Raw genomic sequence first — 17,667 nt, 5'->3', positions numbered from 1 at the left:
GTCTTTCTGCGCTTGCGCAAGAGCCGCAGCGAGCGGCGGCTGACACGGGCGAGAAGCGGCTGCGCGTGCGCGAGCCCTGGGGCGCTCTGCGAGCGGCGCGGCCCCGGAGGTTCGGTTGTCGCCGCCCATCCTGGCACCGGAGGAGCAGCGGCGCCGGTGTCCCGGCGGGTAGGCAGGGGCCTGCAGGGATTGCAGCGGCGCCGGTGGCCCGGCGGGTAGGCAGGGGCCTGCAGGGATTGCAGCCGTGGTGGCGGGAGGTGCGCCCTCGGAGCGTGGGCTGCCTCGGGTCTTTCGGCAAGGGGGCGGCCTCGGAAGGAGGCTGGTGGTGTTAGGCGCCTCAGGTGTGCTGCAGACACCTCACCGGAGTGGCGGCGTGTTGCATGCGGTTGATTGCTGCATAGTACGAGCTTTGGGAACCAGCAGACCCACCTGCTGTTGCACTTAAGGGTTCTAGCGTTGCTTTTTATTTCTTGCGATTTGGAAGACCTTGTTCCCTATAAGTAATCCTGAAAGGGATGATGCAGTTAGGTCTTTGTTGTTGAAATATGGTGCAGGAAAGTGTCATGCAGAACAAGGTTGATAACGTTGAAGACATGGGGGTTGTTTTTCAAGTGTTGTGATGGAATCCAATTCTGTGTAGAACCTGCACTTTCGAATCAAGAGCCATGTGGTCAGCTGATGAAATCGCTGGGCTATGTTACCTGCATTACAGGACCAGACTTCCTAAGCAGGGGAAACCAGATCCAAACAGGGAATGGACTTCCCTGGCAGCTGTTGTCAAAGTGGAATCAGCAGCCCAAAGAGAGGCTCTTGATAGTCCAGGAAACTTGCAGGGTAAGAATGAATTTTGGACATAGGGGTGGGAGAGAAGGGAGGGGCAGAGAAGGTTCTTCATGCTTTCTCTATATTTCCTTTTTTTAAGATGCCTTTAAAAAAACATAAATCCCTTCCTATTCCATTGTCTCCACCCAAATTCTTTACTCCGTGATTGTTGGGATTCACAACTTCTGTCTTGAAAGAGGTGGTTTTAGTGAAATGCTGTTCTTCCCAGACCGTAAACAAGACAATGAAAGCCTTCATTTGGCTGTTCAATATGTGGTGAAAGTCTAGGCAGGGCCTGAATTCCTAATACAAACTCTTGAAAAAACATGTTTAATAGAATGCGAGAAACGTTTGCTCTCCTGTAACAGGTTACTACATCCGGTGTTTGTGTTAGTTTGTCATCATCTTCTTTTCCCTTAGTGGCACTTCAGTGTTGTTAGGCAGATTGTATAACATATTTCTTATTTTTATGTGCCTAGGAATGCTATGGCAGTGTCTGCTGTGTGCTGTCTAGCATATCAAGCCTGTCTTAGCATTCCTTCTATGCGGTCCTAGCACTATTTTCCTAGCACTAATGCTTCTATATTCAGTTTTTGATCTGTTTCCTTTCTGTAAGCTTGCATGATCTGCCTCTCTGTACATTCCCTTCTACTCAGTGTTCTGTGTGTTGTCTTACTAGAATGACTGGATGAGAGCAATGCTTCTGGCAATAGTTGGAGGTGATAGTTTTTTCAGTTAATGTTGTTTTTTTTCAATTAATGTTGTTTCTCTTTCAGTAACTAAGGAAGTTGTTGCTATGGGAACTGGAACAAAATGTATTGGCCAAAACAAAATGCGAAAAACTGGTAAGTATGATATTAAATTCAAGAGCAGACTATCTATGCTGCCTTCTTTCTTGCTGGTGTCATAGAATCAGTGAAGATGTCCAAGGCGTACTGCTTAGACTTGTTCTGGATTGAAGCCAGAAGTGTTAAGGCAACCTTCCTTCACCAATGAGTGAGGAGCTTTGGCAGCCACAATGGCTGCCAGGAAGGTTTTCTGCACTTGCTGCCTCAAAGGTGAATGAAGTTTTTCTATCTGGAAATTTGTGGTTTAGTCCCTGAGTCTGCATACTCAAAGACTTCATAACAAAAAGCAAAACAAAACATCAGCCAAATAATTGTGCTTTGGTTACCTGTTGCAGTGTAATTTTGTTGGGGTCTGATGCAAGAGGTTACCACTGCTGGTACTAACCAGCAGGAAGGTACTAATATAGGGTTTTTCTTTCCAACTGCATATTACTGCTAGATAGTTTTAAGTGTTGTACAGTAAATGTATGGGATACGTACACAGCTTCTTGCAACTACCATTTCTTACTGTGTATTGTAGAAGACTTTCCTTGCTCTCTGTGTCCATTTTTTAATTCATGCTGTATCTGTCTCCTCCGCTAGGACAGGGAAGAAGCTGTAGTAATGACGAATGCTGAAAAGTGGCTAAGGGTGCAAAGTGTTCATGCTTATGAAGGTACAGGGCTTTCTACCCTCTTTAGACTTCAGAGGAGGACTAGACTGAGATATGAGAAAGGGTTTTGCCTGTATCTGGTTTAGGCTGCTTCATATTCTCTATAGTGTCCTTAATTTTGAAATTAATTAGTGGAGCAAAAGAGAAGAAACTAGATTTTGTATCTTAAACTTTTTGCATGTTTCTTGTGATTTGGCCATCTCAGAAGAGTTTTGATAAAGACATTTTTCTGACTGATTTAGGAAAATTATGATCAAACTGTTGTATCATTTACAATCTAGATATTAAGAGTCCAAGTAGAAAATTGACTAGGAAAAAGTAACACTAGTTTGTTTTGCCATTGTTTCTCTTCAGTGATCTCAAATTTAGAAAATACTCTCCTCTTATGATAACATTTTAAACTTGGTGGTAGGTCATGTTGATGGTTATTTGTTAGATCACTTCTAAACGTTTAAAGGTGTTAAGGGGGATTTCTTTCACTTGGCCTTTTATGCCTGAAATAAAAGATGATCTACAGCTCCTGTTCCTTTACATGGCATAACAGGCAGGTACTGTTCAGGAAAGCAGAAGATGAGATGTGCATACTTAGTAAGTATCAGAATTATTTGCAGGAAAAATAGTTTAAATTGTAGGACATCGTTCAAAACAAATCTTCAGCCAAAAGCTTAACAAGCACTTGAAATTTTCTGGTGGAATGTGTTTTGAGAATATCAGGATTTACCCTTGAAAACAAAAGTCAGGAAGATTTTGAAGGATGGTAGTGTTTATTCAACTCAAATATCAGAAGAGTAAAAATTTGGTATTCAAAAGAGTCTCTGACTTGCTGCAGACTGAGTACTTTTATCCTTCATTTGTGTAGGCTGTTGACCTCCTTTTGTCATGATTGGAAGTTTAAATATCTTGCAATACTCTAAAACCAATGGGAAACCTACTAATAAATATGGAGAACTGTCCTATGTTGAATTCCATTTGTTTTGTCTTTTTTTTAGTAATGATTTAGTATTTGCATTTGGGTTTTGGTTTAGGAGACATTCTGAATGACAGCCATGCTGAAATTGTGGCCAAGAGGAGCTTCCAGAGGTGAGGCATGAATGAAGTTTTACTCAATGCTGTAGCAGTGCTGTTACTCAGTGCCGCCTGAGGTTGTTGTGACAAAAATCGTTTTGACCTATTGCTAAAGTAGCCAAATTTTGTAGCTTCACATATGAGAATGTGGTGAAAGACTGCATTACTTCTGTGTGGGCAACACACTTTTTCCTGTTGTCAGCAGGATTTTAGCCTAATTTTTATACTTCTAGACAGTGTTAAGGCCTTTTCACAAAAGCTTCTTCCTTGTTCTTCTGGAGCCTCTGAATGAAGAATTAGGATCTGATTTCATCTGACTTCAATGCAGATCTGATGACTATTATTCAAGGATAGAATTTTTGCTCTTTCCCGTATGCCAGTCCTCTTGTTTACATGGGATAAACTGGTTCAGGAAACTGAGCCAGGGAAACAGTAATTCTGCAGAAATGAATACATTTCTTGCAATTCCATGTCACTAAACTGAGTCTCGTAGAATAAGATGAATTGCAGAGTTGATAAAAACACACAGAGTGGTGGGAGAGGACCTTATCTATACAGTTTGAGATGGTTAACATTAACTCCACTGGACCCAACTCTTTGAGATCTGTTATTAAAGTTCCAATGATGAGTTTACATTTATTATGTTGGATGCTATCTCTCTGTAGAAGTGTAACTGATTGGCTCCTGATAGACTCCCATCAGGAAAGAACAGACTCTAGAGGGCATTTAAGCTTTGTTTTTTTCTCACGCATCAAAAAGGAAGTCAATGTTTCATGAAAACTTTCTGCCTAACAGGTATCTTCTCCATCAGTTGTGGCTTGCAGCTTCCCATCAGCAATGCATTTTTAGTCCGGGAACTGAAACTGGGAAATGGAAACTCAAACCAAATATTATCTTTATTTTCTTCTCCAGCCATACCCCATGTGAGTATGCTGGAGTGAACCAAGTACATTGGTCCCACTTGTAGAATCTTTTCTGCCCCATGTCTTTCTTTTGTCTCTCTTTGGTCTGGATTGAGAGTGAGGCAGTAATTCATGTTTGCAAATACATGCCCCAAGATGTATTTGACTCCACAGATAGATTTGGCATTTTATCTCACTGGATATGATTCAGGAGAACTCAGTAAGTCTGATGTACTGTTCATTATATAGTGGAATGTTTCACTTCAAACAGTAGCTATTATTTTTCTTTCCAGAAAATAATATATTTGTCAGAGGTCCTGCCATATTGCCTAGTTGCTTTGCTTCAAGCATTATCTCCTCAGATTAAAATTTTAATAAAAACTACTGGCATTTACCACCATCCCTAAAAGCAACCAAACAAAAGATACCCCACACCCAGCCAACAACCACCCCCACCCCCATGAAGCAAACAAAGAAAAAAAAACCCAAACAAACACCAAAAAACCTCCAAACCAACAAACAAAGAAAAAACCCAAAACCAAGCAAAAAGAAAAACAAGGGAGAAGAGCCAACACTGACTCAAACAAAACCCCCCAACAAACCAAAATGACACTCCTGAAAAACAAGAATAAAAGCCCCATTCATGAATCATCACTAGCTCCAAGCACAAAACTTCTTTGGGAATGTAATGAAACTTCTGTCATGGAAAACATTATTTGTATGTTTAAAAAAACCACCACAAAGATGAGGATCTGTTGACAGAATGAAGGAGTGCAGTGTCATGGTCTACCAACATATCACACATCTTGATGTTACCATGCTCTCTCACTGGTGTGTTCTTCAACTGCTAGTCTGTTACGGAGCAAAGGAGTTTTAAGAACTTTCAAAATATGCCTCATCAGTACTTCAGAGTGAGTTAGTTGCTCATACTTTTTCATGATCTTGAGTGCATTGCTGGAATATGCAATATTATTTTTCTTCATTAGTGCATTTCAGAATAGAAATTACATCTCCAAATTTATTAGTGAGAATAATTTCATTGCCTTTTTTTTCTCACATAAATCAGCAGACCTGTCAGGTTTGCTTAGCTTTGAACTGAGTTTCAGAATTTTGGTTCTGAGTTTGTTTCAGTGATACAGATTAAAGTTTTCACCCTTACTTGACAGATTATTCTTTCATTAATCTTTTGAGGTTCATATTGCTTGGTTAGATCAGGCTGGTTTTTGTGAGTCTTCAGCACTTCTTGTAGTCTGTCAAATGCCTTTGTTACCTTTTACTTTATAGGTTGTAAATTTTGCTTTCTTGGTTATCTCTTACATAGAAAGCAGAACTTGAAATGAAGCATATATTGGCTCAAATTTCAGTGAGATTTGATTCAGCTTGACACAAGACAATGTTGTTTCAAAAATGTGTTCTCATAGTTAAGTTTTCCTGAGTGCAGATCTGTGAAAGCTACTAGTAGTTGTAATATTACTGGTATGACGTGTTCCCATCACAAGATGGGTTTTTGGCCACTTTCATGCTATTTCTTTTGTCCCAGGTGGAGATGCTTCTATTTTTCCCATCAGTGAACCAGAGAACCAGCTTCCTAAGCCAGTGACTGAAGGTCATGCAGCTGGACAATCAGCAGAATGTAGAAGTGGCCATAATCACTTATGTCCAGAAGATGAAAGAAAATCAGAGAAGATGGCAAGGAATTGTATAATCAAGAGAATGAAAATTGATGATGGTGGTTGTTTTTCCATAACCACTGAAGACCTGGCTGTTCAGCATGGATCTGTGAAACGAGAAGACAACGCAAATCAGAAGAGCTGTCAATGTTCTGCAGAGATGCAGACAGCTAATAAGGAGAGTGGCTTAGTGAGACCAAAGGTAGTAGATGTTCATAGAACTGGAGCCAAATGTGTACCTGGAGAGCTGGATGATGCCCGAATACCTGGGCTGGGGTACCACTGTGTGGGATTGTTACGAGTGAAGCCAGGTCGAGGAGATAGAACATGCTCTATGTCCTGCAGTGATAAACTGGCTCGCTGGAATGTGTTAGGGTGTCAAGGAGCTCTTCTAATGCATTTTCTGCAGTATCCAGTGTATCTGTCAGCAGTTATAGTGGGAAAGTGTCCATATAGCCAAGAAGCTATGCGGAGAGCAGTTATTGAAAGGTAAGTGCTCTCCTCAGATGGTGCATGTGGAGACAGGGAGCTTTGGAAGGCAACACATGTCATACAAATATTAGAACTTTAGCAAGCTTTCGATAATGTGTCTTGTAAAATCCTGATAGAGGATCTGGTAAAGTGTGAGCTGGATGAGCAGATGTGGATTGAAAACTATTTGAATGACTGGGCCCAGAAGGTAGTGATCATTAGGCTAAGTGTAGTTAAAGGTGTAAGTAGCCATGTACCCCAGGGATCAATACTAGGTCCAAACTTACTTGATATCTTCATTAATCAGTCATCTGGATGATGGTGCAGACTGTAGGCCCAGACATTTTACTGAAGACTCAAGAGTGAGGAGTGGCTGATCAACCAGGGCATTGTGCTGCCATCCACAGCAACCTCAGCAGGCTGGAGAAAAGTGGGAACTTCATGAAGTTCAGCAAGGGGAAGTAAAAACTTGCACCTGGGAAAGAGACAGTCCCATGCACCAATATATGCTGGGGGCTGCCTGGTTGGAAAGCAGCTTCACAGAAAAGGACTAGGGGTTCCTGCTAGATGTGAAGTTGAAAATGAGCCAGTAGTGTGCTCTACCAACAAAGAAGGCTAATGGTGTCTCAGGCCACTTTAGGCAGAGTATTGCAGTGGGTCCAGGGAGATGATCCTTCCCCTTCAGATGTGGTGAGACCACATTTGAAGGGCTGTGTCCAGTTATGGGTCTCTCAGTACAAGAGGGATGTGGACATACTGGAGAGAGGCCAGCAGAGGGCCTCGAAGATGCATAATAGATTTTTAGCATCTCTCATACGAGAAAAGCTGGCACTACTCAGCCTGGAGAAGAGAAGGCTTGTAGGCATCCTGTCACTTTGTATACGTATGTGAAGGGGGGTGGCAGGGAAAATGGACCTAGGCTGTTTGCAGTGGTGTTGGTGATAGGACAAAAGTAATGGGCACAAACTGAAGCTTAGGAATGTCAGGAAGCACTTTTTTACTTTGAGGGTGACTGAGAACTGGCAGAGGCTGCCCTGAGAAGTTGTGGAGTCTCCTGTCTTTGAGTTACTCAGAAATTATGTGGACGCTGTCCTGAGCAGTTGTCTGTAGGTTGCCCATCTGGAGAATGATGGTTGGACTAGGTGACCTACAAGAAGTCCCCTCCCACCTCAGCTGTTCTGTGATTTACTACAGTGCTTCAGGACACATAGTATGTGACAGATTGTACTGGTCAGCTGGAAGAAGACAATTGTGTTACACTGGAGAGGAAAAGCTTATATGTGTTTTCATGGTTGTAAAAATTTGTCTGCTTCTATAATCTCAGTTACATCCAAGACCTGATCTTTTTCTTGCTGTGTGTAGTGGAGCTCTCATAACATAACTGTCACCTCAGGGAAATCTGTATGAGAGATGAACTGAACTGCTGCAAAATGAGGAAGGTTATCTGTTGTGCACTGGCCTTCTTTCTGCTCAGATTCTTCAGCTGATGAAAGCTATCCCAGCAACAAGGATAGGAAGTGAACATTTTTCTTACATGGGAGGCTAAATCAGTAGAGTAGAGCAGTAGAGAATGGTAAATGGATTTGGGCAGAGTGAAGGGAAAGGAGAGCAAAGAAAAAACCACTCTGTGTAAATATTGTAGTGATTAAATACATGCTGGTTTTTTTTTTTTTATGATCGTAATGTCATTCAGTATGCAACCATAATTTAAGGTAACAAAGATGAGATTATATATGGAACTCTAGGTGTACTTTGTGTGTTTTTAGGCATTGATCATAAACCTTCAGCCTCATGAAACAATTCCCAGTGTAATACAGTTGACTATGTAAATACCTTATGATTTTTATTTATCTTTGTGATTGCAGAAGTATATTGCAGGTTTTGTCCTGCATTTGACTTAATTGATTATAATAGCTTTTAAATAGACCTTTTTAAAAGTTAGTTTATATTTTTTTCTTTAGGATGGACAAGGTCCTAGTAAACTAATGTGACTTTGGGGTTTTAGTTAATAAATATTTTTCTGAAGGGAAAAATGCCTCCAAAACTCATTGTCTCACCTATATAACTCATGTTCGATTCAGTTTTAATGTAAAAGAAATGTATTTTAGATAATGAAGGGAAATGGTGCAAAATGGTCTTGTTTGGGAAGAGCATACTGAAAATTTCTGTGTTTCCTGTAGGTGTCAGCACATCTCATCTTTACCGGATGGTTTTCTCACTCAGGAGGTTAAGCTGCTGCAATCAGATCTTCAATTTGAACATAGCCGACAGGCAATTCAGGAAGTTCAAAGTAACAGCAAAACAAAACTTGTTCCTTGTAGTGCAGGTGAGTTAATTTGGGCTGGTTGCGTAACTGTGTGCAAAAGTCCAAATAGAAATGATGGGTCTGGTTCTTTGGAATGGAACATCATTCCTTGCCAGTATGCTAGTGGCAAAATACAAAAAGCAAGAAATTATTTTCAGGTCATGACTTAATTGTTAATAATATTTGTCTCACCCTCTAGTTTCCAGTAGGAAGTTTTCAGGCTGAATAAACACTTGGTTGATGTGATTAAGAGTTTATAATTAAACACAGACAGAAAATAATCAGGGGAAATAAAAGTTGAGTACAAAAAGAAAACAAAAGACTTCTTCTTTCAGTTAGTTTTGCGTTCTCTTTGGTAATGAACAAAAGACTTGCCGTGCTGAGTTATGTTTGTAATTGCTCCAAAAATGTGTGAATGAGGAAAGAATACAGAGTAGTGTAGTGTAAAAGTTGTATTGATAGATATTTTAGGCATGGCAATTTTTTGCCGTGGTGATGAATGAATGCTTAAATCTCATTGTGGTTTTGCAACATGGTCTCATTTGGGAAAAAGAAAAGGAACTGCCACTCTATGTGCATGGCTAAGCAGTTTCTTTAACTTGGACATGCCTGCCTTCTGCTTCTGATCAGACTTTTGTCTGAATCAGAACTGGAAGTTTTCTATTACAATACAGGTAATGATAAAATAGAATGGAGATAAAGTGTTCCTTAATGAAATTCACATTCATTAAATTGGAGTTATTTACAAGTGCCAGGAGGAAAAATATTTTCATTTTGTGAGATAAAAAACAAATTTCATCATTGAAAAGTAGTGCCAATTGAGTTACCAAAAAAGGCCTGAAAGCAGCTGTGACTAAATTCAGTGTATGTCTTTCTTGCTGTACACTTCTCAAGTCATTCTGTTAAAGAAAGATGAATGATGCCTTAGCACGCTTTTTTATGCCAGGTGGTTTCTTTTCTTGAAGGAATAAAAATCAGAATAAGCTCTAAATTTAGGACTGTTGCACAGAGTATTGAAAGATGCTTGATAGGAACATTGCAGCTGTTAGTTTAGGAAAGTATCTTTTCTGTTTAGTGCTTTGAAGTTTGAGATAAGGATGAAAAAGTGAAAGAATAGAAAATGTTTTAATTTTTAAGTAACTTTGTAGCTGCTTGTCAGAAACTGATATCCTCTAACCAAGTGATTTTTAGATATTTCACATGTGGAGGATTTAATACCAGTCATATGTATCTAATGTTATTTCATGTTACATAGGATTGTAATTTACTAGGGTGATACAGCATTGTGCTTGAATCACTGTGTAAGTACAATTGGCAGCATACAGCTGAATTGTAATCCAAGGATGAGTAACATAAGCAGTCTCTTTGAGCATCTTGAGTAACAAGATGGTCTTGGCAGTGAATGCATGTGCAGCTATTCTGCCTGTTATGAACACAGAGAAGAGGGAGAATTTAGGAAAAAGAAGCTGTCTCATGGCAGTAGAAGTTGAAGAATCTGCTGTTTTGCTATGGAAGGACAGATTTGACGTGTCAGTTTCTGTTGACATGCTGCTGATGCTTTGCTCATTACTTAGAAATTATAAGGTATTGTATATAGAGTTTCAGCATTTAGAGGTTTACAGTCTGAGACGATTACGAAGTTCTCAGATTTGGGGTAGAGTTTAAGGCTGTTGGCACTTTCTATCTCTTTCAACAAATTATTTTTGTATGACTACTACCTAATGTTTTTTAAGTAAAGTCTACAAATATTTGGTGTGTGTCAGTTATCAAACATGAAACTACTTAGAGTACACAATAAAATAGTAGCAGGCGGTAAATTAAGAAAAACAGAGTGACTGGTGCAAGTAGTTTAGGGCAGTATTTCACAGCCTGATGTGAAAATAAGCCATGTAACTTGGAAATTTCTTCATGCGTTGTCTGGACTGGATGCACAAAAGAAAGTAGAATCTCCCACAGAAATGGAGAATTACAAAGCTGAAGGCCAGAAATTTAGAGGCATGGATTATTAAATGATCTAACTAAGACGAAAGCTCTGTGTGTGTGTGTGTTTTTGTTTTTTTAAAGTAAACATTCTGTTACATACTGGAATTCTGGCCCTGGAAAACCACGGTCCTCTTTCTAGTTTGAATTATTTTGGGAAGCAACACATGAATAAATAGAATGAAAGGAACTGTTAGGTGACAAGAGCGTCTCCCTTGTTCATAACAATGTCTTCTGCAGCTATCAGTTGGAGTGCAGTCCCTGAACAACCTCTGGATGTCACCTCAGACGGCTTCCGCCAGGGAACAACAAAGAAGGGGATTGGGAGCCAGCAGAGCAGGTGGGAGAGTATTGTTATATCTAGACATGTTTCATTTGTTAGCTTACATGCCTTTGTCAGCTCATGTGATGTTGTCAGAGCAGGAGGAAATCTAGAGAGTGGTGAAGAAGGAGGAAGGTAGAGAGTAGGGGAAAAGGACGAGTCGCTGTGTAAGGGAGAAAGGGCAGTTGGAATAATGGAAGTTAGATGAGAATTAACAAGTTTATCCTATTTCTTTATCCCTGTTGAGAACATTGTAGATAATGGTGGTGAGGAACTGTGATCAGTTTTTATTAAAAGGATGTTTACTGTTGAAGGAAACAGAATTTTTGCTTTCTGGTTTTGACTGTGAAGGAAATGTGTGCATTGCATTTTCTCTTTCTAGAGATTTCTTTAACTTGAATAGTCAAGCCAGCTGTCCTCCATTTAATGTCTATCCTTTTAATGATGTATGATCATTAAAAGTGTAGCTTTGAAACATGACTTTCTGCCTTAAAGTTTGAAAAGGTGTTGAAATGATGGCGGCACACTCCTAACATGAATGTGTCACCTTTCTAGCTGTCATCTTGGCACTCGGTTCAGCCAGCTTGTCACTTGGCTCTTTAAGAAATCCTCTATCAACAATCATAGTTTAAAGAAATAGTTACTTATTTTTCTTGATGTTGAGAGAAATTACTTATAAGCAACTGCAAACAAATTTCTCCATCTCTGTGTTATCTTCATTTTGGATGAGGTGCCAAAATTATCATTGTTCTGTGGAAATTCAGCTGAAGGATTGGTGTTCATGTTTTAGCTGTTGGCTGATTATACTACCAAATTATCAATGGTCATATTGTTCATGTTCCCCAGACTTTTTGGAAGGATGATGACAATCCTGACAAGGGGGTGAATAGCATAGTAAATACAGCTCAGATAATTCTTTTGGAGAATTTATTAATTTATCTGCAAGTTGCACATTCTGGGCTTCTTGAAGTTAGGCCTGATTTGACTGAAGTTTATCCTGGTATATCCTAGTATTTCCAAATTTTCAGTGGAAAAGAAGAGGACCAGGAATTTTGTGGTTTGTGACCAGTATTGGTGTCTGCAGTATTGCTAACATAGGTGACCTAGGTGACTTAGTGCATCTTTCCAGACAGACTCCATGTGCACTGTAGAATATTTATTTTCAATATGCGATATGTAAGTATTCCAGAAAACATGTGAAAGATTAAACAAACCAGCTAACTCCTTTTTCTCAGTAGTATTAAATTTGTAACACAGCATTTGTGCATCAGTTCTAAAACTTGAGAGCCATCTCCTTGCTGGCAATTAGCACAAAAGCGTGAGAACTCAATTATTGTTGAAAGATCCTCTTCTCAACGTGTGCTTGAAGTTCACTAAAACTTTCAAAAGTTATTAGAGCCTACAAGACTGTGTGATTACAAACATCTCATTTCCTTAGGGAATCAGAATTAAAAACAGGGTCAATGCACAAGTGAACTATTTACGCTTTTGAGGTAAACAGTCACAAAAGGAACTTTTATAATGAAAATAAGGAATTTACAGCCTTATTGGGACTGATGGTGCTTAATAATAAACAGGACTTGTATTTCAACATTCTTTTTCCTCTCAAGGAATCTCAGGGTGATTGCTGGGAAGTGTTCTTTGAGGGTTTTTTCCCCCTTCCAGTATGCTAGATGACCTTAAATACAAGGATGGTAAGGCTGACTGACTAAAAGGAATTTGTAGGTAAATGTCTGGTATGTGCTTTTGTTAATGCTTCATTAACTAAACCACCAAATACTACAAGATGAAACTTTGACAGGTTAAATGGAATATTAAATTTTAGAGCATCTTTGCATGCTGTCATCACCAGTGGGGTTCAGCAGGGCTCTGTTTTAAGGCCAGTGCTTTTCAGCCTCCTAATAAATGACTTGGATGCGGGACTCAAAGGTACACTAAGTTTGCCAGTGATACTAAATTGGGAGAAGCTGTTGACTCCCTTGAAAGAAGACAGGCCCTGCAGAAAGACCTTGACAAATGAAATGGTTGGGCAATCACCAACCGTATGAAGTTTAGCAAAGACAAATGCCAGTTTCTGCACATGGCACAGGGTGACATGCATATACGGACAGATTGGGGAATGAGAGGCTGGAATGCAGGGCCATGGAAGGGGACCTAGGAGTCCTGGTTAACGGATATGAGTCAGCAGTGCCCTGGCAACCAGGAGGGCCACTCTCATCCTGGGGGCCATCAGGCCATCACTGGTGGCTGAGTGAAGGAGGGAACTGTCCTGCTCTGCGCTGCTCTGGTGCAGCCTCACCTCCTGCGGGCAGTGTTGGGCACAGGAATATAAGAAGATAAAGCTCTAAGCGTCCAAGGAGGGGGCCATCAGGGATGATGAAGGGTCTGGAGGGGAAGCCCTACAAGGAGCAGCTGAGATCACTTGATTTGTTCAGCCTGGAGAAGGGCAAACTGAGGGCAGGCCTCACAGCAGGCTGCATCTTTCTCGTGGGGTGACACAGAGGTGCAGGCACTGTTCTCTGCTCTCTGGTGACCGATGGCGGGGCCTGAGGAATGGCTGGAGCTCTGTCAGAGGAGGTTTAGGCTGAGTATTACCTAGAGGTAAAGGGTGGTCGGGTGCTGGAACAGGCTCCCCAGGGCAGTGGTCACAGTGGTCTGAGTTCAAGGAGCATTTGGATAATGCTCTCAGGCACGTGCTGGGATTATTGGGGTTTTCCTGAGCCAGGAGTTGGACTCGATGATCCTTGTGGAGATTCTATGATACTACGCAATTTTTGATGTTCTTAAAACACATGCTAGCAACATAGGAAGATTTATTTTTTTAAATTGATTTTGTTTTCAGTGCTTGTGGAGAATCAGCTTGTATTTGTTGCAGAACTGAATCTGTCATTGTTAAGACAAGTACACAAAGATAATTAAATAGAGGAAACAGCTGGGCCATTCAAAACAAAAGTACACTTTATCAGCAGTGCTTGGATTCTGGTTGCCATCTCTTTGGGGAAGTAGAAGGGCTCAAAGCTGACGAATGTATATAGTATCTTCTAAAGATCTTTAAAACTTTGTCTCACTTTATTTTTTGATGAGCCTCTTTGTATTTAACTGCCCTGCAGCTTTTTTGCTGAATGTGTCCTCATCACCATTGTGAAAACATCAGCGTTGTTCCAGATATTTCTGCTCCTTCTTTTATTTGTTTTGAATAATACAAAATTTAACAGTTTGTAAAAAGGTTCTACTTGTTTGTGTCCCCTGTTCTGGGACTAGTCCTTCTGGCTAAACCTTACTGTAGCTCTGAACTGATGACAGTGCAGTTTCATGCAGATAACAGTGTGATATTAAAGCATTCATTCTGCAAACTGGTGAGTGCTGGCTGGGAGAATGGGGCAATGCAGCTTTTTGTCAATATAGCATTTAAAACTAAGGGAAAAGGCATGCGGGCAGCTTGGATGGGGTAGAAAAAGTTAAATGGTAGAAAAGTTTTTACATTCACTGAGAAGTGAGCATAATGCTTTCTATCAAATGTGTTTAGCTGGAATGTTCTGCTGTAAGGTGGAATGAATTTATGGGGTTTTTTTCCATCAGAATTCCTAATTTTAAAAATTTTTTTATATCAGATCCAAAATCTGTAAAGTGGAACTCTTCCATAAATTCCAAAAGCTGGTGACAAGTATTTCACAAGAGGATCTACCAGACACTCTACGGTAAAGACATTATCATTGCCTTTAGTAGAATGAATTTATCTTAATGAAACTGAACAGTACTGTAATGATACAGTATCTGCTCATGAATCTCATTTTAGATAAGTCCATTGTTAAAGTTTGATACTTGAAAAATGTGGAAAGAGATGCAAGATGAGGAAGTGGTGTTTGTTTTTGAAAACATGAGCTATTGGATCAGCTGCCTGCACCTCTCTACCCTTGGATGTATTCAAATCCGACATCACAAAATTACCATGGAGTTACTGATATCTAGTTGGTGTTCAGTAATACTGTCAAATTCCACTTCTTTGATTCACAAGAAGGAAGAGTTTGAGTAAAAAAAACAATTTTTTCTTTGTTTCTTTTTTTTTTAAAGTTTAGGGTAAAATCAGTTTTCAGCTTAGCATATGGTGGAGTAAGAGCTACTAAAGTGAGATGGTGCTCTTTCTGCATTTTTCTCTCATATGGTTGGTAAGGATAGATAGGGATCTTTCTGCAGTGCATATGTTGCATAAACAGAGACCTTCTGGGAAGAAAATAAAGCAGCTTTTGTCTGAAGACGCCATAATTGGAATTTTCCTTTACATTATTAAGAACAAATTTGGTTTATCAGACTGGAGTTAATTACTTCCAGTAATCATCCAGTATGGCATGGCATTATGTCCATTATGTATTTGGTGGTGTACTATAAAGCAAAGCATAGTTTCACATGTACAGAAACTTAGTTCTCTTTATTTTAGAGACTTCTGGGAATGTAGAGGGTTCCAAATCCATTGCTATGGAAGGTTTATTTTATTTTAGACTTACTTCCAGATATAATTTCACCAGCTTTAGGATGCAGTTAACCCAACTCTTGAGCCAGTTTAACTGCTTGTAGCTGCTGATGGGGTGGTCCCACAGCAGTTCAGCCAGTAGCCAGCTGCTACTGGCTGTTGATTCGTGTTTTCTCCCTTGTATCAGTAGCATTTCTCCAATCTCATGATGAACCAGTTCAACTGGGTAATGTGGCTGAAAACAATTTCCTTCTTTTCTGTGTTTTCTCTTGGACTAAAGAACTTAATGGAAATCTGAAACAGATAAAACCCATGCCAAGGAAGTAGGAGGCATATGTGACTGAAAGAAGGGGAGATAGGCCATTTCAGCCCTTCATGGTACTAAGATAGTAGGTGCAACAAACTTACCCGAAGTGCCCCCTGGCTCTTTAATTAATGGATCTTGCTTGCTTTTGAGTTCTGTTGAATTAAACATTGCAGTTACCTTCTGTGTCTGTGGAAGTGTCTTGTAACTGTTTCAAAGTTTCAATGTCAATATGGACCATGCTATTGCTGAGATGCTTTAAACTGATTCTGTAAGTAGAGATACTTTGTCCTTAAATCAGTTTGAAATATAAAATTTTTAGCCTCTTCTGAGTGGGCGTTTGTCCTCACTTTTTTAGCCATCATAATTTCCTCAAAACAGACTGTGAACTTGTGCATTGTTGGGTAGGTGACTCATTATGCTGATCACATGCTGCTTACATAAAGTCACTTCACCTCAGGGCTTTTCTAGACCACTGGCCTTGTTTCCTTTGACTTTTTTGTCCTCTACTGTTTGTCTGTCTGGGCTTCTCCTGACTAAGTCCAGCTGATTCACAGATGTGACATTGTTTTTTTACTGCACAAACTTTATTTATACAGAGGAGGTGCTAGCTCACCAGTCAGCTTGTGCAGCTGGTTGCCTTGGAAGTATTTTGTTTTTCCTCCTCTTCTTTTGAAAAGCAAAATTAAAAAGTGTCTTCGTGTTGCTGTTTCCTTCATCTTCCCTTTTTTTCCCTACATGGTATTCTGATGTTTTGATTTTTCTTTCCCTCTTGGAGTCTGAGTGAACTTCAGATAAGAAATCCTACACTCTCCAATTGTTTCTTTAAACTTCTGTGTATTTAACTGTTACCAGTTTTGTATTTTCTTCACATTCAAATGTATCTTGTTATCTCTTCCCGCAAATGGTTGGCTCTAAAGCTGTGCTATCACGCAGTTTCCTTTTTCCACTTTGACCCTAAGTTCCTTCCCTGACTCTTCTAATCCACTTCTCTTGCCTTCCAATTTTTCTGATCCATCGAGGAATGCTCATTCTGTAATACTTTCAGATTTGCTGAATAGCTTGTTTTGTAGTTGTAGGGTATATTAAGACAAGGGTTGTTCTTCATGTAATGCTGCCTTCATTTACTGTTGTCCACTGTCAGACTTGGGAACTGGGAATTTAGCTTTACATGGAACTGATTCTATTCTGATGTTATTTTGGTTTTTTTTTTATTTTATTTGTTTTTTTTGGTTAGTTTTGTTTTGGTTTTGTTTGTTTGTTTGCTTGTTTGTTTTTGTGTGTGTGTATCTAAATCTGCTTCTCCTTTCTTATTCATTCTTCACACAGAAGGATCTGTGTGGGTACTGTTGAATTGGAACAGGTAGACAGCCTACTGGGGCCAGAACTTTGCTGGCTCTTCTAAAAGGCAAATTTAGGTATTTGTAGTAGTATAGCTTATCTAAGATCTTAAGCATGACATTCATCAATTTGGGTTTTTTCAGGATTTAGTTTATTTGCTTTCAGATGAGACTGAGAAGGAGGTGGTGTTTGGCTGGTATGAGCTACTTCACCAAGAACCAGATAGTACTGTATAATGCTGTCCCACCTTCTTTCTTCTTTTGCAGTAATTCTTATGATCTGTCTTCTGTGCCTTACTTAAATTCTCACTCCTCTCAATAGGTAGACTAATGTTATTTATTTATTACCTGTTACCGCCACCTATCATACCTAATTTTCTTCTGTTGATTCCCTCTCATTATCATTTTGAAATTACTGGTGCATAAATTGATTCCCTTCTGTTGATTCTCTCTCATATTATCATTTTGAAATTACTGGTCCATCTTTTTTTTTTTTCTTTTCATGTTTTCCATGCTCA

At 39.7% G+C, this 17,667-nt stretch overlaps 1 protein-coding gene across 7 annotated transcripts in view; it reads left to right on the top strand.

Moving 5' to 3' along the window:
• Positions 1–15: 15 nt before the first annotated feature.
• ADAT1 (adenosine deaminase tRNA specific 1) overlaps positions 16–17,667 on the top strand; it is a 24,833-nt gene continuing 7,181 nt past the window's right edge. The window contains exons 1-9 of one of the 7 annotated variants that reach the window (XM_005494286.4): positions 17–168; positions 641–834; positions 1,599–1,667; positions 3,348–3,402; positions 4,183–4,310; positions 5,830–6,448; positions 8,611–8,756; positions 10,956–11,055; positions 14,649–14,735. In XM_005494286.4, the coding sequence (XP_005494343.2) occupies positions 666–834; positions 1,599–1,667; positions 3,348–3,402; positions 4,183–4,310; positions 5,830–6,448; positions 8,611–8,756; positions 10,956–11,055; positions 14,649–14,735 (1,373 nt within the window). In that variant the 5' untranslated portion in view covers positions 17–168; positions 641–665. Of the gene's footprint in view, positions 216–640; positions 835–1,598; positions 1,668–3,347; positions 3,403–4,182; positions 4,311–5,829; positions 6,449–8,610; positions 8,757–10,955; positions 11,056–14,648; positions 14,736–17,667 lie in introns of all 7 variants that reach the window. The other 6 variants (XM_026797585.2, XM_014272211.3, XM_026797586.2 and 3 more) reach the window with 6 other exon arrangements.

The sequence above is a fragment of the Zonotrichia albicollis genome, chromosome 13 (assembly GCF_047830755.1).
Source record: "Zonotrichia albicollis isolate bZonAlb1 chromosome 13, bZonAlb1.hap1, whole genome shotgun sequence".
Taxonomy (NCBI): domain Eukaryota; kingdom Metazoa; phylum Chordata; class Aves; order Passeriformes; family Passerellidae; genus Zonotrichia; species Zonotrichia albicollis.
Note: the sequence above shows the minus strand (reverse complement) of the source record. Positions and strands in the feature narration are given on the sequence as shown.